Source organism: Heptranchias perlo, chromosome 16, assembly GCF_035084215.1.
Source record: "Heptranchias perlo isolate sHepPer1 chromosome 16, sHepPer1.hap1, whole genome shotgun sequence".
NCBI classification, from domain to species: domain Eukaryota; kingdom Metazoa; phylum Chordata; class Chondrichthyes; order Hexanchiformes; family Hexanchidae; genus Heptranchias; species Heptranchias perlo.
The window spans coordinates 53,871,130-53,896,161 of record NC_090340.1 but is presented as its reverse complement, the minus strand read 5'-3'; the positions used below and the strand labels follow the sequence as shown (position 1 = coordinate 53,896,161).

Sequence of the window (25,032 nt, the reverse complement as noted above, 5' to 3'; positions counted from 1 at the left end):
AGGACATAGGTTTAAGGTGATTGGCAAAAGAACCAAAGGTGACATGAGGAAAAACTTTTTTACGCAGCAAGTGATTAGGATCTGGAATGCACTGCTGGGGGGCGGGCGTGGTGGAGACAGATGCAATCGTGTCTTTCAAAAGGGAACTGGATAAGTTCTTGAAAGGAAAACATTTGTAGAGCTATGGGGATAGGGCAGGGGAGTGGGAGTAGCTGGATTGCCTCCTACCATGCTGTAACCTTTCTATGATTCTATGATTCCATGAAAATTGGCGTGTACCTGGCAAATGAATTTCGATATAGATAACTGTGAGGTGGTGTATTTTGGTAGGAAGAATAAGGAGGCCACATACCGCTTGGATAATAAGAGTCTAAATGGGGTAGAGGAGTAAAGAGATCTACTGGTTCAGATACACAAATCACTAAACGTAGCAACGCAGGTTAATAAGGCCATAAAAAAGGCAAATCAAGCACTGGGGTTAATTTCTAAAGGGATAGAATTGAAATGCAATGATGTTATGTTACTCTTGCATAGAACCATGATTTGACCACACTTGGAGTACTGTGCACAGTTCTGGTCCCCACACTATGGAAAGGATATGGAGACATTGGGAAGGGTGCAAAAAGATTCACAAGGACATTATCAGAACTGAGAGAATATACTTATCAGGAAAGGCTGAACTGGCTGGGGTTCTTTTCTCTAGAAAAAAGTCTGAGGGGTGACGTGATAGAGATCTTTAAGATCATGAAAGGGTTTGATAGGGTAGATGTAGAGAAAATGTGTCCACTTGTGGGGGAGTCAAAAACTAGAGGTCATAAATGTAAACTAGTCTCCAATAAATCCAATAAGGAATTCAGGAGTAACTTCTTTACCCAAAGAGTGGTAAGAATGTGGATCGCGCTACCACAAGGAATGGTTGAGGCAAATAGCATAAACTCATTTAAGGGGAAGCTAGATAAGCACATGAGGGAGAAAGGAATAGAAGGATATGCTGATAGGGTTAGATGAAATAGGGAGGGAAGAGGCTCGTGTGGAGCATAAACGCCGGCATAGACCAGTTGGACTGAATGTCCTGTTTCTGTGCTGTAGTTCCAATGTAACTCGATGTAACCTTTCCAACTAAATCACAAGCTGTTATCACTGTCAATAAGACACTCTACCCTGTGGTGCCCCACTGGTCACCTTTTCCTGACAAAATCCATAAGGAGACACTGGGTTGCCCCAGTGTCATCAAACAAAGAAACAAAATAAAAGTGCCCCCTTTTTTAGAGGGGCACAACTAACAAGGAACTAGACCATAGATCAAAGGAAACATAAAATGAAATAATATTATCACCCCTGTCCAGTATGCCCTCCAGTCCCTGCAGGGGACACTTTTAAAAAAAATAAGATTGTATAGATTTATATAACAAGGTTTATTGGGGGCATGGCTAGTGGGGTGGGGGAGGGGGGGGGTCTGTTTTAAATGATCGGAACTCTGTGAAACTGAATTGCTGAGTTTTTGTTCCTGCAAATCAGGAAGTTAAACACAATCAATGACCTCACACACAAGGTACATACGTATCAGAACCTAGAAATATAGCAAAAGTTGACCCACAGCTTAAAAAAAGCTGACACTGCCCCCCCACCCCGCCCCCAACTTGAGGCAATGGCAGAGACAGGCGATGTTAGGGAGGTGAAAATAGTCATTGTCCTGAAGAGGATTTAGGGTTGTACGCCTAGCTCAGGGTCATATAGGATGCTGAGGTTGCAAACAGTCTGGTTCAGCCTAAGACAGTGGCCAGGGAGGAATCGGTGGTGAGGGAATGGAGTTTGTGGCGGGGGCCAAAGACAATATTGGGCAAACAGTCAGACAACACAGTGACAGTGGAGGGTTCGAGAGAGGTTCTGGTGAGGTAGAGCTGGGTGTCATCAGTATGCATATGGAACCTAACGTTGTGTAGATGAGAAATAGGAGGAGACTCCAGAAATAATGGTGTGTGGGCGGGAAGAGAAGCCATTGCAAAAGATTCTCTGGCTACTACTTGATAGTTAAGAGTGGAACCAGGCCAGGGAAATGCCGCTCAGCCGGACAACGGAGGAGAGGCATTGGAGGAGGATGGCATGGTCAGCCGTGTCTAAAGCTGTAGAGAGGTCGAGAAGGACGAGGAAGGATAGCGCACCATGGTCACAATCACAGAGGATGTCATTTGTGACTTTGATTAGGGCCGTTCCAGTGCTGTGGCAGGGGCAGAAACTTGATTGGAGAGGTTCAAACATGGAGTTGCGGGAAAGATGGGCTTGGATTTGGGAGGCGACAACATGTTCAAGGACTTTGGAGAGGAAAGGGAGGTTCTTATCAATGCCTTTGTTACCTCCAGACTCGTCTATTCCAATGCTCTCCTGTCTGGCCTCCCATCTTCCGTGCCCTGTAAACTTCAGCTCATCCAAGATTCAGCTGCCCGTATCCTAGTCCACATCAAGTTCCACTTGCCCATCATTCCTGTCCTTGCTAACCTACATTGGCTTCCGGTTCCCCAACACCTCCCGTTTAAAATTCTCATCCTTGTGCTTCAATCCCTTCATGCCCCCGCCCCTCCCTATCTCTGTAACCTTCTCCAACACCACAACCCCTCCCCCCCCCTGACTGTGATCTCTTGTGCATTGCCCCCTCCCTTCGCACCTCCTTTGTCAACTGTGCCTTCAGCCATCTAGGCCCCACATCCTGGAATTCCCTCCACTTCCCTCTCGTCCTTCAAGACCTTGTTTAAAACCAAATTATAGTCCAACAATTTTATTTTAAAATCACAAGCTTTCGGAGATTATCTTCTTCGTCTGGTGAGTGAGTCAAGTGAGTCGCCTGACGAAGGAGATAATCTCCGAAAGCTTGTGATTTTAAAATAAAATTGTTGGACTATAACCTGGTGTTGTAAGATTCCTTACATTTATCCACCCCAGTCCATCACCGGCATCTCCACATCATTGCTTAAAACCAACCTCTTTGAGCAAACCTGTATATTTTGAGCACTTTCTATTTTTATTTATAACTGAAACTCTTGCATCTTTTAGAATTATTTCAAGGTGGACTTCAGACTGTGAAATAAGTACCGCAAAATGAATCCAGGCATTTGACCGATTAATTTAATGCTAATCCCATTTACAAGGCTTCAGTGTGATACATGACCTTTGTTTAGCTGTTAAACTGTAAAATAGACACAGTTCCCTTGGAGAACATCTGCTTTTTGTCACTGCCTAATTACAGACTCATTCTAGGCAGTTTCTTTTTAAGTTACTGCCAAGTATTTTCTGAAATGTAGCAAACAATCCTTGGAAACTAAATAAAGGATTCCATTTTCCAGAACTGATATCCCTCACAAAAACAGATGCTCTGGTGAACTCAGCCAGTTATTGTAACCCTTAGACATCCTACAGAAGTATCTAGTAATTGGTTTGCTCTCACTAACTTAGGCACATAGTAAACTATTGATATCCTATCTAAGCAGACCAATTAATGCTGTGTAGCCCAGTGATATTTACAATACAACTCAAGCCATTTGTGGCCTGCCTCCCCATCACATTTGGGCTTTGGCAGAGTTGCTGCTTCACATACATCTGGAGAGGCTATCTCACTGATTTCAATACTTGACATCTCTGGATATAGAATATCCACTCATAATGGCTGTAAACGGGACTGAGTATAGAATATGTACTGATACAGGATGTATATGGGACTGAGTATATAATATCTACTTACACAGGCTCTGCAAGGCACTAAGTCACAGAACAGCTACTCAGATTGAACAAGCTGAGTTTGGACTCAGTTTCATTGGGGAAAGTTCTAACTCATTGCCCATTCCCCCAGTGTGAGAGCGGGCAGAGAACACTGTCTGAAGGCTGGATCAGAGCTCAGAGGTCCCTCCCAGTCCAATCCTATCACCAGCCCAGTTCTCCTATCTCTCTGTCTCAATCCAGCGCAGACTCTCTTTCATTGGAGGTGCGGAGCGCTGCTGCCTGAGCTTCGTGTCTATGATGGGGCATTGGTTGGAGTTGGGGAGGGGCTTCAGCAGGCGCTCGCTGTCAGATCACTGATTGTTCCTCACACTGTTTAGCTATGATTGAGCTGAAGACACTATGTGTACTACCCTCTGTGCTGAGGAATGATGACATTTTCTGTGAGTTTACAGCACATGTAAGTGAGACCATGAGTTGGATATTAGAGACTCATGGAAAATCTGTGAGAGTTGGCATATCTGTCCCAGATACAGCCTGTATGAGTAAATATTCAATGCTGAGTCTCATATATATCCTTTATGAGTAGAGATTCTATACTGAGTCCCATATACAGCCTGCATAAAGATATTCTATATGATATCCATATGCAGCCTGTATAAAGATATTCTATATGATTCCCATATACAGCATGTATGAAAATATTCTATACTGAGTCCCATATACAGTCAGTACAAATAGATATTCTATACTGAGACCCAGATACAGCCTGTGTGAAGATATTCTATACAGATTCTCATATACAACAACAACAACCAACATTTATATAGTGTCTTTAATGTAATAAAACATCCCAAGACACTTCGCAGGAGCGATTATCAAACAAAATTTGACACCGAGCCACATAAAGAGATATTAGGACAGGTGACTGAAAGCTTGGTCAAAGAGGTAGGTTTTAAGGAGTGTCTTAAAGGTGGAGAGAGAGAGGTAGAGAGGCGGATAGGTTCAGGGAAGGAATTCCAGAGCTTAGGGCCTATGCAGCTGAAGGCACGGCCGCCAATGGTGGAGCGATTAAAATCAGGGAGGCACAAAAGGCAAGCATTGGAGGAGCGCAACGATCTCGGAGGGATATACAGCCAATATGAAGATATTCTATACTGAGTCCCATACACAGTATCATATCATTCGGCCCACCGTGCCTGAGCCAGCTCTTTGAAAGAGCTATCCAATTAGTCCCATTCTCCTGCTCTTTCCCTATATCCCTGTAAATTTATCCAATTCTCTTTTGAAAGTTACTATTCAATCTGCTTCTCCAGGCAGTGCATTCCAACTCGCTGTGTAAAAAAATGTTTCCTCATGTCGCCTCTGGCTCTTTTGCCGATCACCAATCTATGTCCATTGCAAACAGTTTCTCCTTATTTACCCTATCGAAACCGTTCATGATTTTGAACACCTCTATCAAATCTGCCCTTTACCTTCTCTGTTCTAAGGAGAGCAATCCCAGCATCTCCAGTTCCTCATCCCTGATACCATTCTAGTAAATCCCTTTTGCACCCTTTCTAAGGCCTTGACATCCTTCCTAAAGTGTGGTGCCCAGAATTGAACATAATAGCCCAGCTGAGGCCTAACCAGTGTTTTGGAAAGGTTTAGCATAACTTCCTTACTTTTGTATTCTATGGGCATGATTTTGACCTCGAGCCGAGAAGGGAGTGGCGTGGGCGGGGGGAGATTTTTGGGTGCGAAACCCGGAAGGTAAGTTGGCAGGTTGTGATCACAGATTGCGACCTTAATTTGGTCGACAAATTTTACTTCCAGGCTTCGCGCCCGGCAGCCAGTCTGATTGATAGGCTGGCTGGCTGCTGCACAGGAAGGCCGCAGCCGGGGATTGGAGTGAGTGAGGGAGGGAGGGAGGGATCATGTGGCCTGCCAGCTTTAAGTGGGGACAAGACATCCTGGTGTCTGTTGTGCACACGCATCCAAAAGCGCTGGGTTAAACCCAGAAGTGGGCGCGTTGGACCGGGATGCGGTCTCACTCCAAAAAGCTGTTATTTTAACCTCCCACCTGCCCCCAACCCACCTGTTCTTGGGGGTTAAAATTACCCCGTATGCCTCTATTAATAAAGCCCAGGATCCCCTATGCTTTTTTAACAGCCTTCTCAAATTGTCCTGCCACCTTCAAAGAATTGTGTACGTATGCCCCCTTTAAAATTGTACCATTTAGTTTATATTGCCTCTCCTCATTGCATCACTTCACATTTTTCTGCGTTAAATTTCATCTCCCATGTGTCTGCCCATTTCACCAGTCTATGTCCCCCTGAAGTCTGTTACTATCCTCCACATTGTTTACTACATTTCCGAGTTTTGTGTCATCTGCAAACTTTGAAACTATACCCTCTATACCCAAGTCCAGGTCATTAATATATATCAAAAAGAGCAGTGATCCTAATACTGACACCTGGGGAACACCACTGTATACGTCCCTCAAGTCTGAAAAACAACCATTCACCACTACTCTCTGCTTTCTGTCCCTTAGCCAATTTTGTATCCACACTGCCACTGTCCCTTTAATCCCATGGGCTTTAAATTAATGTGGTACTTTATCAAATGCTTTTTGAAAGTCCATTTCAACTCTCTCTGTTAATTCGTCAAAGAACTTAATCAAGTTAGTCAAACACGATTTTCCTTCAACAAATACGTGCTGACTTTCATTTATTAGCCCATACTTTTTCAAGTGCCAATTAATTTTGTCCCGTATTATTGTCTCTAAAAGTTTCCCCCACCAACATTAGGCTGACTGGCCTGTAATTGCCCGGCTTATCACTCTCCCCTTTTTTGAACAGGGGTATAATATTTGCAATCCTTCAGTCCTCCGGCACCGTCCCCATGTCTAAGGAGGATTGGAAGATTGTGGCCAGAGCCTCCGCAATTTCCACCCTCAGTAACCTAGGATGCATCCCATCTGGACCAGGTGACTTTTCTACTTTGAACACTGCCAATCATTTAATTATCTTCTCTTTATCTATTTTTATCCTAACCAATATCGCTACTAACTCCTCCTTTACTGCTACAATGACAGCACCCTCTTCTCTAGTGAAAATGGATGTGAAGTATTCATTTGGTACCTCAGCCATGTCCTTTGCCTCCACAAGATCTCCTTTTTTGTCCCTAATCGGTGCCACCCTTCCTTTGACTACCCTTTTACTATTTATATGTTCCCTTTTATTGTTAGTTGCTAATCTAATTTCATACTCTCTTTGCCCCTCTTATTCCCCTTTCTGGATCTCCTCAGTACTTTCTGTATTCAGCCTGGATCTCTACTGTATTGTGAACCTTACATTCGTCATAAGCATCCTTTTTCTGTTTCATTTTAATCACTATAGCTTTAGTTATCCAGGGAGCTCTAGTTTTGGATGCTTTTCCTTTCCCTCTCATAGGAATGTGTGTGCTCCCATTATTCAAATACTGTTCTGCCTACCAATTTTTGATTCCAATCCACCTGGGCAAGATCCCTTTTTAACTCAGTGAAATTAGCCCTCCTCCAGTTAAGTATTTTCACATTTGTTTGTCCCTTGTCCATATACAGCCTGTATCAGTAGATATTCTATACTGAGACCCATATACAGCCTGTATGAAGATATTCTATACTAAGACCCATATACAGCTTGTTTGAGAAGATATTCTACACTGAGTCTCATATGCAGCCTATATGAGTAGATATTCTGTAATGAAGACCATATATAGTCTGTATGAGAAGCTAGTTCTAGAGTCTCCTATGTAAACAATCTTACAACACCAAGTTATAGTCCAACAATTTTATTTGAAAATCACAAGCTTGTGGTGTTGTAAGATTATTTACATTTGTCAACCCCAGTCCATCACCGGCATCTCCACATCATAGAGTCTCCTATACAGCCCATATGAGAAGATATTCCACAGAGTCTCCTATACAACCAGTATGAGTAGATATTCTATACTGAATCTCATATGCAGCCTGTATGAGTAGACATTCTATTCTGAGACCCATATACAGCCTGTATGAAAATATTCTACACTGGACCCATATACAGCCTGTATGAAAATATTCTAGAGACCCATATACAGTCTGTATGAAAATATTCTACACTGAGACCCATATACAGCCCGTATGAAAATATTCTAGAGACCCATATACAGCCCGTATGAAAATATTCTAGAGACCCATATACAGCCTGTATGAAAATATTCTAGAGACCCATATACAGCCTGTATGAAAATATTCTAGAGACCCATATACAGCCTGTATGAAAATATTCTAGAGACCCATATACAGCCCGTATGAAAATATTCTAGAGACCCATATACAGCCTGTATGAAAATATTCTACACTGAGACCCATATACAGCCTGTATGAAAATATTCTACACTGAGACCCATATACAGCCCGTATGAGCAGATACAAGGTTCTCATCCTTGATCAGTATAATAAAATTATCATTTGACTTTGTTTGATTCTGATTCGTGTTTAAAAAAAATAAAGTAACACCCTGACCCTCCCCGCTTCTTATAAAAGAGGGCCTGAATAAAAAAAAAAGGTATTGAGCGGGAGAGGCGCCGCCGATCCTCAGTCAACGGGGACTGATCGGGGGAAAGAATCAGTTGGTTGCCAGCGGATACGGTTTTCCCGAGGTGCTTTGCGCGGAGGGGGACGCTCGCTTCCGGTTGTAGTGGCGCTACTTCCGCTTTCCCCTCTCTCGGGCAGCGGCTGTCAGGTGCGGATCGTCTCCGAGTGAAGTGAGTGCGTGTCCTTGACCCGTGATAGACCCACAGTCAGTAAACCCGCATAGCGAGGGCCTGAGCGTGTGATGGCCGCCCGCCCGCCCGCCCGCCCGCCGGCTGGTAGCTCGGAGGCGGAGGCGTATCCGGTGGCATTGAGCCGGGGTTTATTTTTGTTTTTGAGGCCTTCCGTCGTGCACCGGGGACCGGTTGACCTCGTTGTTCGGGCCGATCTCGGACGTGGTCTGCAGCGTTTCATTTTGAAACCAGGCGGTGTCTCCCCCCCCTTATCTATCCCCCCGTTGCCAGCCGGCTCTCAGTGCGCCAAAGGCCGCACCCAAGGCGTCCTGACCTTGGGCAATGTCTTGAGCTTCGACTGCAGTGGCGCGCAGCCTCCTAAGGGGAAGCGGTGTGTTCTTGAGGTTTGAAGCCCCTTGGACTGTGAGGGGGGAGAGAGGGGGAGGGGGGGGGGGAAGGTTACCCGCCGCGCTCTCTGCCTGCCTGAGTGGTTGGGTCCCCTGCCTCTGGCCCTAATGGGTCGGGTGAGTGAGCTGGTCTCACCCGCCCTGCAAAAAACAGGAAATAACATTTCTTTAATCGCGGCAAAAAAAAAAAATGTTGAACTAATTTGGCTGGAATTAAAACTGGAAATGGCATCGTTTTCATGCAGAAAGAGCTACGTTAAGCCTCGGGGCCCATTCTTAAATCTTAAAACGTTTTTATCTCCGTGCTTTGCTTTTAATGCGCAAAGTTTATTGCATTTTCTTGAAACTTGGTGATAGAAAAAGAAATATTGATTTTTATTGACTGAGGTCGTGAAAATCTGCTGAAGCGGTTTTGAGGAAACAAAGGTTCCTGGTGAAGAAACTGAGTTCCATTAGATGTTATGCTGCAAAAACAATGAATACACAGAATTCTAATGTGTCAAGTTACCTACAGAGAACTGGTTTATTGATTGGTCAAAATGGTTGAGAGTTGCAGAATTGTGCAAACTTTATTTTAAATGAAAGTGTGCCTGAACACTAGGAATGTTAGAATCTTATTTTAGAAAAGTTATTTATTGTGTCCGTGCTGGCCGAAAAAGAGCTATCCAGCTTAATCCCACTTGGTCCATAGCCCTGTAGGTTACAGCACTTCAAGTGCACATCCAAGTACTTTTTAAATGAGTTGAGGGTTTTTGCCTCTACCACCCTTTCAGGCAGTGAGTTCCAGACCCCCACCACCCTCCGGGTGAAAAAAATTATCCTCAGCTCCCCTCTAATCCTTCTCCCAATTACTTTAAGTCTATGCCCCCTGGTCACTGACCCCTCTGCTAAGGGAAATAGGTCCTCCCTGTCCACTCTAGTCCCGTCATAATTTTATATACCTCAATTAAATCTCCCCTCCGCCTCCTTTGTTCCAAAGAAAACAACCCCAGCCTATCCAATCTTTTCTCTTAGCTAAAATTCTCAAGCCCTGGCAACATCTTTGTAAATCTCCTGTACCCTCTCTAATGCAGTCACATCTTTCCTGTAATGTGGTGACCAGAACTGTGCGCAACTGTAGGCTGTGGCCTAACCAATGCTTTACACAGTTCTAGCATAACCTCCCTACTCTTATATTCTGTGCCTTGGCTAATAAAGGAAAGTATCCAGTATGGCTTTTTAACCACCTTATCTACCTGTCCTACCTTCAGGGATCTGTGGACATACACTGCAAGGTCCCTTTGTTCCTCTACACCTCTCAGTATCCTCCCATTTATTGTGTATTCCCTTGCCTTGTTTGCCCTCCCCAAATTCATTACATCACACTTCTCTGGATTGAATTCCATTTACCACTTTCTGCCCACCTGACCAGTCCATTGATATCTTCCTGCAGTCTACAGCTTTCCTCCTCACTATCAACCACACGGCCAATTTTTGTATCATCTGCAAACTTCTTGATCAAGCCCCCCACATTCAAGTCCAAATCATTAATATACCACAAAAAGCAAGACCTAGTATTGAGCCTTGTGGGACCCACTGGAAACAGCCTTCCAGTTGCAAAAACACCTGTTCAATCATTACCCTTTGCTTCCTGCCACTGAGCCAAGTTTGGATCCAACTAGCCACTTTCCCTTGAATCCCATGGGCTTTTACTTTTTTGATCAGTCTGCCGTGTGGGACCTTGTCAAAAGCCTTGCTGAAATTCATGTACACTACATCAAATGCGTTACCCTCATTGACCTTTGTTACCACCTCAAAAAATTCAATCAAGTTAGTCAGACACTACCTTCCCGTAACAAATCCATGCTGACTGTCCTTGATTAACCTGTGCCTTTCTAAATGACGATTTATGCTGTCCCTCAGAATATATTCCAATAATTTGCCCACCACCAAGGTTAGACTGACAGACCGAGTAATTATAGGCCAATCTTTTTCTCCCTTTTTAAACAGTACAACGTTAGCTGTCCTCCAATCCTCCGGCACCATGCCTGTAGCCAGGGAGGATTGGAAAATGATGGTCAGAGCCTCTATTTCCTCCCTTGTTTCTCTTAACAGCCTGGGATATGTTTCATCTAGGCCTGGTGATTTATCTACTTTCAAAGATGCTAAACCCTTTAATACTTCCTTTCTCACTATGTTTATCCCATCCAATATTTCACACTCCTCCTTAACAACAATCTCTGCATTGTCCCTCTCTTTTGTGAAGACAGACGCAAAGTATTCATTAAGAACCCACATCTTCCGCCTCTACGCGTAGATTACCTTTTTGGTCTCTAATACGCCCTACTCTTTCCTTAGTTATCCTCTTGTCCTTTTATGTATTTATAAAACATTTTTGGGTTTTCCTTAATTTTACTTGCCAGTATTTTTTCATGCTCACTCTTTGCTTTCCTAATTTCCTTTTTAATTTTACCCCTGCACTTTCTATACTCCTCTAGGCTTTCTGCAGCATTGAGCTCTCTGTGTCTATCTTATCCTGTATGCTCCTTGTCATCCAGGGGGCTCTAGATTTGGCAGTCCCACCCTTCTTCTTTGTGGGAACATGTTTACTTTGAACTCCTTGAATGCCACCCACTGCTCTGACACTGATTTACCTTCAGGTTGTTTCCAGTCTACTTTTGCTAAATCACTTCTCAGCTTAGTAAAATTGACCTTTTCCCAATTGAGAACTTTTACTCCTGTTCTATCTTTGTCCTTTTCCATAACTATGCTAAATCTGACTGAATTTAGATCACTACCACCAAAATGCTCTCCCAGTGATGCTCCTTCCACCTGCCCAGCTTCATTCCCTAAAACTAAATCCAGAACTGCCCCCCCCCCCTCTCTTGTTGGACTTGCTACGTACTGGCTAAAAAAGTTCTTAATGCAATTTAATAATTCTGAGCCCTTTTTACCTTTTGCACTGATTGTATCCCAGTTAATATTAGGGTAGTTGAAATCCCCTACTATTACTGCCCTATTGTTTTTGTACGTCTCAGAAATTTGCCTACGTATTTGCTCTTCTATCTCCCTCTGATTGTTTGGGGGTCTATAGTACACTCCCAGAAGTGTGACTGCCCCTTTTTTGTTCTTTAGCTCAACCCATATGGCCTCATTTGATCCTTCTAAATATCATCCCTCCTCACAGCCATAACTGTTTCTTTAACCAATATTGCCACCACCCTTCCTTTTTTATCCCCCTCTATCTCATCTGAAAACCCTGTAACCAGGAATGTTGAGCTGCCATTCCTGCCCCTCTTTAAGCCATGTTTCAGTAATAGCTAAGGTATCAAACTTCCACATGTCTATCTGTGCCCTTAGTCCATCTGCCTTATTCACTGTACTCCTTGCATTGAGGTATATACCATTAAGCACTGCCAAACTTCTTTGTTGTCTAGTGTTTAACCTTTGTTGCCTCTGCCTTCCAAACTCACTTACTAATTTTCTGCCTTCCATTTCCAGCTCTGCTTCTCTCCTTTCTGAATCTACACTCAGGTTCCCATCCCCCTGCCAATCTAGTTTAAACACCCACCTCCCCCCCCCCCCCCCCCCCCCAACAGCACTAGCAAACCTCCCCGCGAGGATATTGGTCCCGGCCCTGTTGAGGTGCCCGTCCGGCTTGTACAGGCCCCACCTCTCCTAGAACCGGTCCCAATGCCCCAGGAATCTAAATCTAATGTTGCCTGGAGCCCAACTGAACACACTTAAATGATGTAGAGATTGTAATTCAATTACCTTTCTCTTCTTGAAAATGTTAACTGGTAAAGTCAGGAAGAATACATTACTGCGAAATTTGTGGTTTACTTGAAAGAAGAGACTGAGCCAAATGTACTTTTTCTTGTCTACAACTTGGGTTTTTATGAAGAGATGAATTGCATGTTTCCATGTTTAATTTTCTAATATACTACCCCTCTGAAATGGATGTACATCTTATTTTTAAAAAATGGTTGACCGAGGTTAATTTGATGTCAACAGTGTTTCTGTGCACAGAATATTTAACAGTGCCAGTATTTGCAAGTTGATTTGTTTTGCCTACCTGATTTCACTTTTAGTATAGCTGCATAGGTTAAGGTATACGTTGGAGTTTATTGTGACAATAATTTGGGGTTCTGATGTCATAAACCATGATAGCAAGGTTTGAAGAATTTATCAAAGTATTTTGAATCTTTAAGTGCACTCCAGCATTATATAATTGGGAGTCATGGAGTTTTATGCACTTTTATTTTTTGGCTGGTGTATCATATGACTTCAACTGCAGTGATGCAGAAGGGTCAATTTTATTTTACTTTAATAGGTGAGTAGCATCCATTGTATTCAGTCCAAACTTTTCCACAGATTCTGAAGGTGGTGACTTAAGCTGCAGTGCAGTTCTACAACAGCCCTTGGTAGGAACATAGAAACAGCAGTAGGCCATTCAGCCTGTTGGACAGGCGAATTGCAGTTCCAGGCATTGCAAATGGAGTACAGCCTGGCTGGATCCTTGCTATAGCCGTCTGTCTGAAGTTGGTAGTTTCATGAGGATAAATTGTCTCCCTAAACTTAAATAGCCAACTCAATTCCAGATATTTGCTTCACCCTGTCATGCACTTCCTGCCATCTTTACTTATTTGTTTTATTGCTAGAGTGCATTTCCTCCCCTTTCTGTGACTGAATTTTGTATTGTCACCCTATACCACAGTGGAATATTTTTTTACAGGATCATTTAGGGTAACAGTTTATAGGTGGTGTCCTGTGGTCTAGTCAACTTATAATGTGTGAACTTCAAGTATCATTTCAAATGACCTGTACTGATTGCACGTGAATCAATACAGGGACGTGAAACCACATGATGGAATCATTGTACTAATTGCAGTAGATCTTATGAAGAAATAGTCTGAGTGTGGAAACTTAACTAGGTTTAGTAGAAATGTCAGAATATAATTTAAATTTCTCCTGTATATGTGCTTCTAAAATGACCCTGCAAGGTAATGACCATATATAGTTCACACTGGGTACTGTTCTGTCAGCCTTACTGCTAATATACCAGTACATTGCAGGAATTTACTTTTATAATCTGAATGCTTATGCAGGTGCCATTTTTGTATACTTTGCACATAGCTTTTACTTTGCTGTGTGACGAGCTTTAGCAGTCTACAGTATTGGCATCGAGGACCCCTCACTGAACTGAGAAGGAAGGCTAGTCAGGGGAATGTTCATTTTCTGAGGTCCCACTGTGCATTTTATTACTTATAACACTATTCAGTAAACTTTACCTCTTGAGATTGAGAAATGGATAAATGTTAAATGAATTTTGATAACTCCAGTTATAACAACTTCTAAGGAAGATGCTTAAAAGATCTGTTTGCAGACCTGTATTTTTGATCAAAGCAGCTCTACAGGTGACTGGGTTAATCTGATCAATCCACCTTTGGTTTTACTAATGGCTGTTCATTTCTTAATCTTGCCCTTTAACTTTTTTTTGAAGGTGATTGCATTCGAACTTTGGCCTAGCTCTTGAATCATCAAAACATTGGTATCTGCACCCTCTACCAAATGCTGTGCGGGATTCGTATTTTAGATTTTCACTTTATAAATACATTCTAGCTATGTTACTGACAACAAAAGCTAGGATCTGATAAATGTGCTTTGTAAAATCATTGCAGGATGTTGACTTCAAGGGCTCTGAGCTTAGTCACCAAGCGTGCACTTTCTACTTCTGTTTGCATGCGAGGCCATGGACCTGGTGAGTTGGAAATGATTATCTGTGGCTAGATGCTCTCAATTCTAGAGCTGAGTTAGTGGGAATGTTGGTCCAGTATTGATGCATGTTCTGAAGCTTTATCAGTACCTGCATTGCTGGTTCTTAGTCCTGTTGTAGGACTAATACAGTATGGGATGTTCATGTAATGAATCAATTTTCAATCTTTATTTGGTTTTAATGACATAATGTGACACTCAGGCACTGTTAGTTTTTAAATATTTTATTTCACTGAATTTCTAGATGGTAAATTGAAACTATTCATAATGCCTCTTCACCCCACTTTCAGTGATGGAGTAGTTCCATAATTAAATATTTGAAGTGTTTATGCACCAAAATCAGTCAAGACATTTCTATGTCTTCACCCTTCGAGGATGATGTCTAAATTAAAACAAGGAGTCTTTTGCCCAGAGACTGGTTCAATGATAGATATGCTTATCTAATTTAACTTCAGAGTCAGAACTTTTGTTCAGCTTTGTGTACTGGTTGTTAGTACTTTGCTATAGCCTCTGGTGGTGAATAATTGCTATGCTAAAAGTTGGGGTGAAAGTGCTAAATTTGAAGGGCAGTTTGATTTCCAAAAGGTAACATGAATGCTCTTTGTAGCAGAAACATTGATTGGGAGCCTCACTATATTTATTGTCATCTGGCACTGAGAATACAACCTACAGTAGCGTTAACACCTCTTAATTCTTACTGCATGCACAGATCGCATCCCTAATCCTAAATAGGTCCTATAAATAATACGAGTCTCGCATGTAAATTTGCCCCTTAGTGCTTGTGCTTAAAAATAGGCATAGAGATTGCTCCATAGATTTAATAGTGGTGCTATTTATAAAAGTCAAGGATGAGAAAGGCCATTGAGCTCATCTCTCCTGTAAGTACCCTAAAACTCCTATTGTAGTATCCATCTGCATTTAGAGTGTCTGCAATAGCTTTGCCTCTACTACCTCACCAGTCAGATTAATCCAAATGTTCAAATCAGCTTTTCCAAATGCCAATTTTAAATCATCTTTTAACTAATTTAAGTTTGTCATCAAATTCTACTTTCCTGACTCAATTTGAGGTAATGTTCTGGGTTTCTTACTTGCACCATTTAATCTTTCATACAACTTGGTGAGGTCCTTCTTAACGGTCTTTATTCTAGACTGTAGCACTTGAGCATCTCTAGTCATTACACCTAGCTTATCACCTTTACAATTGCAATCAGTCTTGTTCTTTTATGCACCTTTAACAATGCTTGTACGCTGCAATGCTTTCGTTAGTGCAATGCACAGAATTGAATACAGCACTACAACTGTGGTCGGACATGCATTGTACAGTATTAGTACATCCTCTGGCGAGTTGTACTCTACTGTTCTGCCTATATATTCCAGCACTCTGCTTCGACTGCTTTTCCGCATTGTCCAGACATTGAAAGTGATGGGTCTCCCATTGCTCCAAGTCTCTTCCTAGGTGCCTCTCTGCCAGTTCAGTTCCATTTATTGTATACTTACATACATTTGAACAATGTGGAAAACTTTACATTTCAGAGTGAAATTTCATTCACCATAGACAATCTAAATCCTTCTGTAAATTGCATCCTCTCTCCAATTTAGCGCCATAAGGAAACTCGACAGCCTACATTTGAGATCAATATTTAAATCATAAATGTAGATCAGAAGCACTAGGGTTGATGATCTTAGTAAGAATATTGTTAGCTTTTTTTCTGCTAACAATATTTTTGCCAAGATCATAAACTCTAGGAGGGAGTGTTATAGATAGAAAGTGATACAGTGCAAGCTACACTAGCCACATTATGTATCAGCAGTTTAATATGTAGCCATGTAGTGTTTGCTTATCACTCCTCGCATATCATGAGAACACTGACCTGTATGATCAGTAACTGGTTTCAGCACATTTTAACAAGATTTGAGCTATTAATCCAGACATAAGAGAGAACACCCACACGATGATCATCATTATGTTCATTACCGTTTTTCCTTTGTGGGTATGTGTGCTTGAGTTTGATTTAATTGTATGCTGATGTATCATTGAGAAATCTATTGGCTTTCAGCAGGTGTTGCAAAAGTTGAAGATTATTCACTTTCAGCTTACTATGATCGCAGAGATGAGCCCCTCCCAGCCATTGACTTTGTGGGACACTTGTCTGGAGAGCAGAAGTCCCTGAAGGAGAAGGAGAAAAGTTCTTGGGTTTCTCTTTCCCGTGAAGATAAGTTGCAGTGTAAGTAACCAAAGTGATGTCATGTAAACTCCCGGCTGACCTTGTATGCAGACCTGTCTGATTTGATGGCAGGGGGAGAGAGGGCAGAGGGCTGGCTTACCTCCATTCAACTACGGTTTAACTGCATAAATCTTAAGCTGCCTTCAGTAGGGAAATGCAGTACACGACTACCTGATACTAAAGGAAGGGACCCATTTACTCAGCTTCTTAATGTGATTGGAAACAAGAAATGTGTGAAAGCTCAGGCTAGTACATTTTGGGCCTCAGTTATTCTGCAATATCAAAAGCACGTGGTTTTGCCAATTTTCTCACCTCTTCTGAAGGTGCTGAGAAACGGTGTAGTGGGTGCAAGCCACACCCTGGTACCTCAGCCAAGGGGCCCTTTGTGCGAGTCTAAGTAAGTGGCAGGCTATTTGACTATGAAGGTCATTACAGCAGAGTTCAATCCTGTCTCACCTGGCATCCATACAGTTCCTGGGAAGATTCAGTGGATAGTAATCAAACAAGAACTCTAGTAGAAAAAAATCATAGAATTTTATAGCATAGAAGGAGGCCATTCAGCCCATTGTACCAGTGCTAGCTGTTTGAAAGAGTAATCCACTTGAGCTGCCTTTTCCCATACCCTTTTTAAAAAAAAAAATCTTTCCTGATATTTATTGTAGATTTTTCCCAACTTCCAACTGCTATCCTGGCTGAAGTCTGCTAATGTCAGCAGACTGGGAATTAAGGCTGTGACTGATCTGAATGGCATAATATTGCCCCAAGGTTAATGCCTTTATCTGCTAAGTTATTGGGGTTATATGTTTTGTAGCTGGATAACTATAGTCATACAGGTGATTTGCATCACTGAGTGCGAAAAGTCAGAGCTCTATTTGTGCACTTAAATGTATGTATAAAGCTCTGGTCACCTGCCTCTGACAGCCAGAGCAATTTCTGATGGGGCGGTCAACTCTTTGCAGTCACTGCCTTGGAGGCAGTGCAACGAAGGTTCACTAGATTAATTCCTGGGGTGAGAGGGTTGTCCTATGAGGAAACGTTGAGTAGAATGGGCCTATACTGTCTGGAGTTTAGAAGCATGAGAGGTGATCTCATTGAAATATATAAGATTTTGAAGGGGCTTGACAGGGTAGATGCTGAGAGGATGCTTCCACTGGCTGGAAAGTCTAGAACTAGGGGACATAGTCTCAGGATAAGGTTGTTGGACATTTAGAACTGAGATGAGGAGGAATTTTTTCACTGAGGGTAATGAATATTTGGAATTCTCTACCCCAGAGGGCTGTGGATGCTCAGTTGTTGAGTATATTCAAGGCTGAGATCGATTATATTTTTGGAGGATCACAGGATATGGGGATTGGGCGGGAAAGTGGTGTTGAGTTCAAAGATCAGCCATGATCTTATTGAATGGCGGAGCAGGCTCGAGGGACCGTATGGCCCACTTCTCATATTTCTTATTTTGCTCTTCGAAAAATAAAGGCCACTTGAGTATTTTTAAACTTAAAACAATCCTTCTGTGGACACTGTGCATCACAGGTGGTGCATGTACTTCTTGAATGCACCTCAAACTCAAGTTGGCACCATTTTATTGGTGGCCCTTGTGTCGGAGCAGTACCTGCAGTACAACTGGAGCATTCATTACCGTTGTCCCTTCCTTGAAAAAAGTTAGATTAGGTCCAATTTAAACAAAGTTGCAGCTTTCAACTATCCACAGTAATTGCAAATCATTAATGTACGCCATGATAGGCCGTATATTGAACATAAAAGCATATCTCCAAATCAGTGTAATGTACTCCCCATCAGACCAATTTGGAACATGAAGGCATGAGATCTTGGCAACTATCCTGAGCTTTCTCTTTTTTCCCCTCCGCCCCCCACCCCGCCCCCAATATATTCAGTTGAGTGTTTTTCATCACTCAATTGTGTACTGATAAGTTTGCAAGTGTTAAACCTAATTTGCTGTATAATTTTTCTGGAATCTTAATTTTTGATTCCGTCTGACTTGTTTGTCTTTCTAAAGTGCACCATATACTGGTTATTGAAAATTACTTTGGGTTACATTCTATCCCTTTTCTAAAACAATTGATTGTGTGCCAGCTGAATTGCACATAATTGTTCATAAAATCTGCTGCAATTAATTTTTTTTTGCCTCTCTCCCAGGTTCTTTCTCCCTTTCCCTGCGTTAATTGGTTCTATGAATTCTTTTATTGGGAGATGGTCATGGATTGCTCCACAGTGCTTGTGGTGATGCTTCTTGATTCTACAACAAGAAGAGCTCTTGCTGTGAGGCGAAGTGCAGTTCTTTCCCCATACCTCCCTAGAAGTACAGCATCTTGCTATTGCATGGCAAATTTTTCTAGCAGCCTGGCAATCAAACCAAATAGCTCCTAACAGGCAGGTCAATGTGAATGAAATGTAGCCTCCAGAACAGACTTTGTGAAGCAAGCAATGTAACTACACTTTGTTACTTTTTGGTTATAAACCTAGATAGAATCCATAGAATGATACAGCACAGAAGCCGGCCATTTGGCCCATCGGTCCTGTGCCGGCTGTTTGAAAGAGCTATCCAATTAATCCCACTCCCCTGCTCTTTTCCCATAGTCCTGCAAATTTTTCCCCTTTTAAGTATTTATCCAATTCCCTTTTGAAAGCTATTGAATCTGCTTCCACCGTCCTTCCAGGCAGTGCGTTCCAGATCATAACAACTCGCTGTGTTTAAAAACATTTCTCCTCATCTCTCCTCTGGTTCTTTTGCCAATTACCTTAAATCTGTGTCCTCTGGTTACTGACGTTTCTGCCACTGGAAACAGTTTCTCCTTACTTAAAACTCATGATTTTGAGCACTTCTATTAAATCTCCCCTTAATCTTCTCTGCTCTAAGGTTAGTTTTTTTTTAGTTTCTAAACTAAACATTTCTTATTCAGATGGTTTTAATTTATTTCCACAGTGTATCGCATTCGCTTTCACCATAGCTTTGCTGAGATGAACAAGCCATCAAGTGAATGGAAAACTATTGCTGGTGGAGTCCTTTTTATGGTTGGCTTTACTGGACTGATTGTCTTCTGGCAGAGGATGTTTGGTGAGTGGAACACACTTGTTTGTACAAACAAAAAGTTAAATATGTAAATCTTAATGGGGGAAAATGTTGGTTCGCACTACACATATATGTGGAGCACAACCTCCTGTATTTTTTTAATATTCGTTCACGGGATGTGGGCGTCGCTGGCGAGGCCAGCATTTATTGCCCATCCCTAATTGCCCTCGAGAAGGTGGTGGTGAGCCGCCTTCTTGAACCGCTGCAGTCCGTTTGGTGACGGTTCTCCCACAGTGCTGTTCGGAAGGGAGTTCCAGGATTTTGACCCAGCGACAATGAAGGAACGGCGATATATTTCCAAGTTGGGACGGTGTGTGACTTGGAGGGGAACGTGCAGGTGGTGGTGTTCCCATGCGCCTGCTGCTCTTGTCCTTCTAGGTGGTAGAGGTCGCGGGTTTGGGAGGTGCTGTCGAAGAAGCCTTGGCGAGTTGCTGCAGTGCATTGTCTGTGCTTTAACTGAATGAGTAACCAGAAGAGTGGTTTAGCAAGATACAACTTCATGGTTCTGTATCATATTAATGACAAAGATTTGCTTTTACTTCCAGGTCCATTAAAGTGAGCAAACCTGTGTCATTGAATTCAGAAGCCTGAAAATAACTGACAACATTTTATATTCTATGAAACTGTTTATGGTCTTTTCCATCAATGTAGCAACAGATATACTTTTTAAAAAAAAAAAGCAACTGTTACCTATATATAAAAAAAATTAAGGTGCTGCCATAAGAAAAGATTAAGGCACTGTAGCTTAAGCTGGCGAGGCCTCCAAGATGAGGAAATATACATCGACATCATAACTTTCTCAAACATGCTCATTTAACTTTAATATCATTAAAAAGATGAAAAGCTTTTCAAGAATTAGATTCCAGCTGGAGAAGTTAATTGATGTAGATAACCTAATCTGTGTCCCTTATCCACAGTATTTGGAGATATTCCTCATACTTTCTCTGATGAATGGAAAGCTAAGCAGACCAAGAGAATGCTGGACATGAGGATGAACCCAGTTGAAGGTGTTGCTTCACAATGGGACTATGAAAATAACAAGTGGAAGAAATGAATGTATATTGCAATTAATGGTTACTCATTTGACATTTCAAATGTGAGCTTGTGTGTTTAGAAAGTTGACTTACAGTCTGGAGTTATCTGTAAATTTGAAAATAAATACTGGTTTACGTGAGTTTATCTGCTGGTTGTATTTTTTTCGTGAAGCAGCCAATTCTGACTTTGGTGGGGGTGGGGGGAAGGAGGAGGATGCAGAACCTACAAATTCAGACACACCCTGGTACTTTTTTTAAAAAAGTGTTCAGTTCAGCTTTTGGACTGACTGGTTCAAATGTTTTGATCTGTTCTTCCACGTGGCCTATCTCAATGTGCCAATGCTCTGTTTCCTGGATTGGGCACTGAAGTATATCCTATAATTTTCTACAAAACGCTGCATCTTGGTGGAGAGAGAATTCCTTACCGAAAGCATAGAAAATTGGAGTGGGTCAGTTGAGCTCTTTTAGCGGCTGCTTAGAGTCCCATTGGCAAAGGCTGCAGAAAAGGGAGGTTGTTTGCCTGTTCTCTTTGCTAAATTGTACAAGGGAATTGAAGTAATTGCAGTGTTGCATCTATAACATGTTCATATTTGATAAAGTAATGTATTTATTTCATACTGAGATAATGAGTGAAGGATCAAGGACCAAGATGCAGATCACCATTAAAGCTCTAAAGAGTTGGAGTGAAGATGGGCTAAATCGAAGTGGTTGGGTGAATGTGTGTGCGTATAACGTAATTTGTGTACTGGAGGTACCTTTTTGATTTGTAACGACTAGGATTTTTCTTAACCAATTTTCTCCCTTCTCAAGACATTGACACCTTGCATAGGTGTTGGCAGGCTACTTGGCTGCAAGGAACATCACAGCTGAGCCCCAGCATACAATTGTGTACTCTTGACTTCTCTTGGAAGTGGCCTAGCAGGCCACTTGATTGTATCAAGGCGGCGGCCCACCACCAACTTCTCTGGCCATTAGGGACAGGCAATAAATGCTGGCCTTGCCGGTGGCACCCATATCCCAAGAATGAATTTTAAAAAAATCAAGCATGTTCTAAGGCGATCCTATATAGCTTTCATCTGCTTTCTGCATGAATCCTTCCAATTTTATGACATCCAAGGGGTGAAATGGACAGCATATTCTAACAAATTACCCATGTACAAATAACAGTCTTAAGCAACTCGCATTGTATTCCCATTAACACTATGCATTTCTACATTTGAAAGTCAAGGGTTCAATGTTGAATGTATTTTATCCATTTAAATCCCTTTTATCTTGCACTTCACTCTAATATAGTTCTTGCTTGGTATAAAAACAAATGGTAATATTGGTGTCACTTCCAAACTTCCAAAAGCTAATGGAAGGATCTCGTGCATTTGAGACTGGAAGAATCCAAGGGTATCAGATCCTACAGGACCACTACTATAAGAGACTATAGAACCTCTATGACAACAGTAAATCCATTAGTAAGGTAAAACATTGGGAAATGGAGGGCTAAACTTTAACCAGTTAACTCTGCATGCTATACATATTAATCACTGCTATTTAAAGTGATTTTGAGATTTAAAAAAAGTTTTCTGTTATGTAGGATGTTAGCCTTGCTGAAGAGTACTCTCAACTGCAAATTGTCTTGTAGCAGTGCTATTGTGTAAAATACATGTAACCTTTTGGCCAGTTTACTTGTTGCTGAATGAACATCAGTATCCTTCCTCAGTCTATCTTCTGTTCTGTCATGCAGCTGAATCTCCTTCACATTGATTCATAGAGGCATATAGTGGTTGAGGGATAAATATTGGCCAGAACACTGGGGAGAACTCCCCTGCTCTTCTCTGAAATAGTGCTGTGGGATCTTTTACATTCACCTGAGGCCTCTGTTTAACGTATCATCTGAAAGATGGCACCTTGAACAGTGCAGCACTCCCTCAGTACTGTACTGAAATGTCAGCCTAGATTTTGTACTCAAGTCTTTGGGCTGGGACTTGAACCAATGACCTTCTGACTCAGGCAAGAGTGCTACTCACTGAGCCACAGCTGACCCATCACCACTGTGCTCGCTGACCTGCATTGGCACCCGATCCGGAAATGCCTCTTTTAAAATTCTCATCCTTATTTTCAAATCCCTTCATACGTTGCCCCTATCTCTAACCTCCTACAACCCTCCGAGATCTTTGTGCGCCTCCAATTCTGGCCTCTTGCGCATCCCTGATTTTAATCGTTCCACCATTGGTGGCCATGCCTTCAGCTGCCTCGGCCTTAAGCTCTGGAATTCCCTCCCTAAACCCCTCTACCTTTCCTCCTTTAAGTCCCTCCTTAAAACCTACCCCTTTGACCAAGCTGTTGGCCATCTGTTCTACTATCTTATGTGGTTTGGTGTCAAATTTTATTTGATAACGCTCCTCTAGTGCCTTGGGATGTTTTACTATGTTATATAAATACAAGTAGGAGTTGTTGTTTCCACAGTAACTGGGATCATTGTCATTAGAAGTGCTGAGGACAGGGGGCGCAGCCCAGTCTATGAGCAGCCAGATTTAGGTGGGGCTGGGGAATAGATGGCAATAAGGGAATGGAATTAAATGGGGGCAATAGATGACAATAGGGGTGTAATATACGGCAATAAAAGGGAAATGGATCACGATGAAAGGGCAATGGATGACATTGAGGGGGCCAATAAATGTCAGTGAGATGTAAATGGATGGCAATGAAGGGTGCAATTGATCACAATATGCAGGAAATGGATGGTATTAAGGAGGAAATGGATAGCAATGAAGCAGACAATAAAGGGGAGAGGGAAAGGGGACATAAATAGAAGGATGGGGCAGAAGCTAGGAATAGTGCTTTGGGTTCAAGGAGGAAAGAGAATGCTAGCATTAACTGAGGGAGAATGGGGAAAGACAGTACCATCATGAATGGGGGGAATAAGTGCCAACTTGAACTGAGGGAGAAGAGTGCTAACATCACCTGGGAGAGGAAGAGTGCCAGCTTGAACAGAGGGTGGGGGGAAGATGGATGCCAGCATGGATTGGGGGGGTGGTGGAAGATGAGTACCAACTTGAACTATAGGGGGAAACGAGTACCAGTTTGAATCAAGGGGGAGGGGAGAGGAAGAAGAGTGCCAGTATGAACTGGGAAAGTTGGAGGAGGAAAGAGTGTCAAAGGGTAAAGAGTTGGATGGGGTAGAGTGTCTATTTGAACTGGTCTGGAGGGAGATAGGATGCCCCTGTATGAACTGGTGTGGGGGTGTTGGATGTTGAGATGACTTTTGGGGAAGTGATGCTCTGCTGAAAATCCAAGTGTCATTATTTTTCTTTTTAATAAAAATCTATTTATTATAAGATCTAAAACTGTTTAAAAGTAACCAGAATACATATTTTTAAATGTAAAATTCAAGATGCTCCCTCTAGAAATGCTCTATCTGTTTTGTCCCTTCCACATTTAGATTTCCCCCTTCAGCGTTTCTTATGTTTTTTTCCTCAATAGCAGTGTAGGAATGTTAGATATATCTACAGCCTAAGTTGCAAAGCCTGTTAATTACCAAGACTGCCTACTTCCACCTCCGTAACATCGCCAGTCTCTGCTCCTGCCTCAGCTCATCTGCTGCTGAAACCCTCATCCATGCTTTTGTTACCTCTAGACTTGACTATTCCAATGCTCTCCTGGCTGGCCTCCCATCTTCCACCCTCCATAAACTTGAGCTTATCCAAAACTCTGCTGCCTGTATCCTAAGTCTGTGGAATTTGCTGCCCCAGGAAGCTGTGGAAGCTACATCATTAAATAAATTTAAAACAGAAATAGACAGTTTCCTAGAAGTAAAGGGAATTAGGGGTTACGGGGAGCGGGCAGGAAATTGGACATGAATTTAGATTTGAGGTTAGGATCAGATCAGCCATGATCTTATTGAATGGCGGAGCAGGCTCGAGGGGCCGATTGGCCTACTCCTGCTCCTATTTCTTATGTTCTTATTAACTTGCACCAAGTCCCGTTCACCCATCACCCTGTGCTCGCTGACCTAAATTGGCTCCCAGTCCAACGACACCTCAATTTTAAACTTA

The 25,032-nt window shown here is 42.2% G+C and overlaps 1 protein-coding gene across 2 annotated transcripts; it reads left to right on the top strand.

Annotated features, from left to right (window-relative positions):
• Nucleotides 1-8,373: 8,373 nt before the first annotated feature.
• Nucleotides 8,374-21,126, top strand: cox4i1 (cytochrome c oxidase subunit 4I1). 2 transcript variants are annotated; one of them, XM_067998129.1, is made up of 5 exons: nt 8,374-8,478; nt 14,546-14,625; nt 16,700-16,864; nt 19,806-19,937; nt 20,870-21,126. In XM_067998129.1, the coding sequence occupies exons 2-5, from the start codon at nt 14,547-14,549 to the stop codon at nt 21,004-21,006; spliced, it is 513 nt and encodes a 170-aa protein (XP_067854230.1). In that variant the 5' UTR covers nt 8,374-8,478; nt 14,546; the 3' UTR covers nt 21,007-21,126. The 2 variants fall into 2 exon arrangements, with proteins under 2 accessions (XP_067854230.1, XP_067854231.1); XM_067998130.1 differs by having other exon boundaries at nt 16,697-16,864.
• The last annotated feature ends 3,906 nt before the right edge of the window (nt 21,127-25,032 follow it).

What these genes read in the sequence shown, in the direction of transcription:
- cox4i1 (XM_067998130.1), top strand. Translation starts at nt 14,547, where the DNA reads ATGTTGACTTCAAGGGCTCTGAGCTTAGTCACCAAGCGTGCACTTTCT. An exon ending in CATGCGAGGCCATGGACCTG is followed by an intron (nt 14,626 to 16,696) that starts GTGAGTTGGAAA and finishes ATTGGCTTTCAG; the next exon opens with CAGGTGTTGCAAAAGTTGAA. An exon ending in CCGTGAAGATAAGTTGCAGT is followed by an intron (nt 16,865 to 19,805) that starts GTAAGTAACCAA and finishes TTATTTCCACAG; the next exon opens with TGTATCGCATTCGCTTTCAC.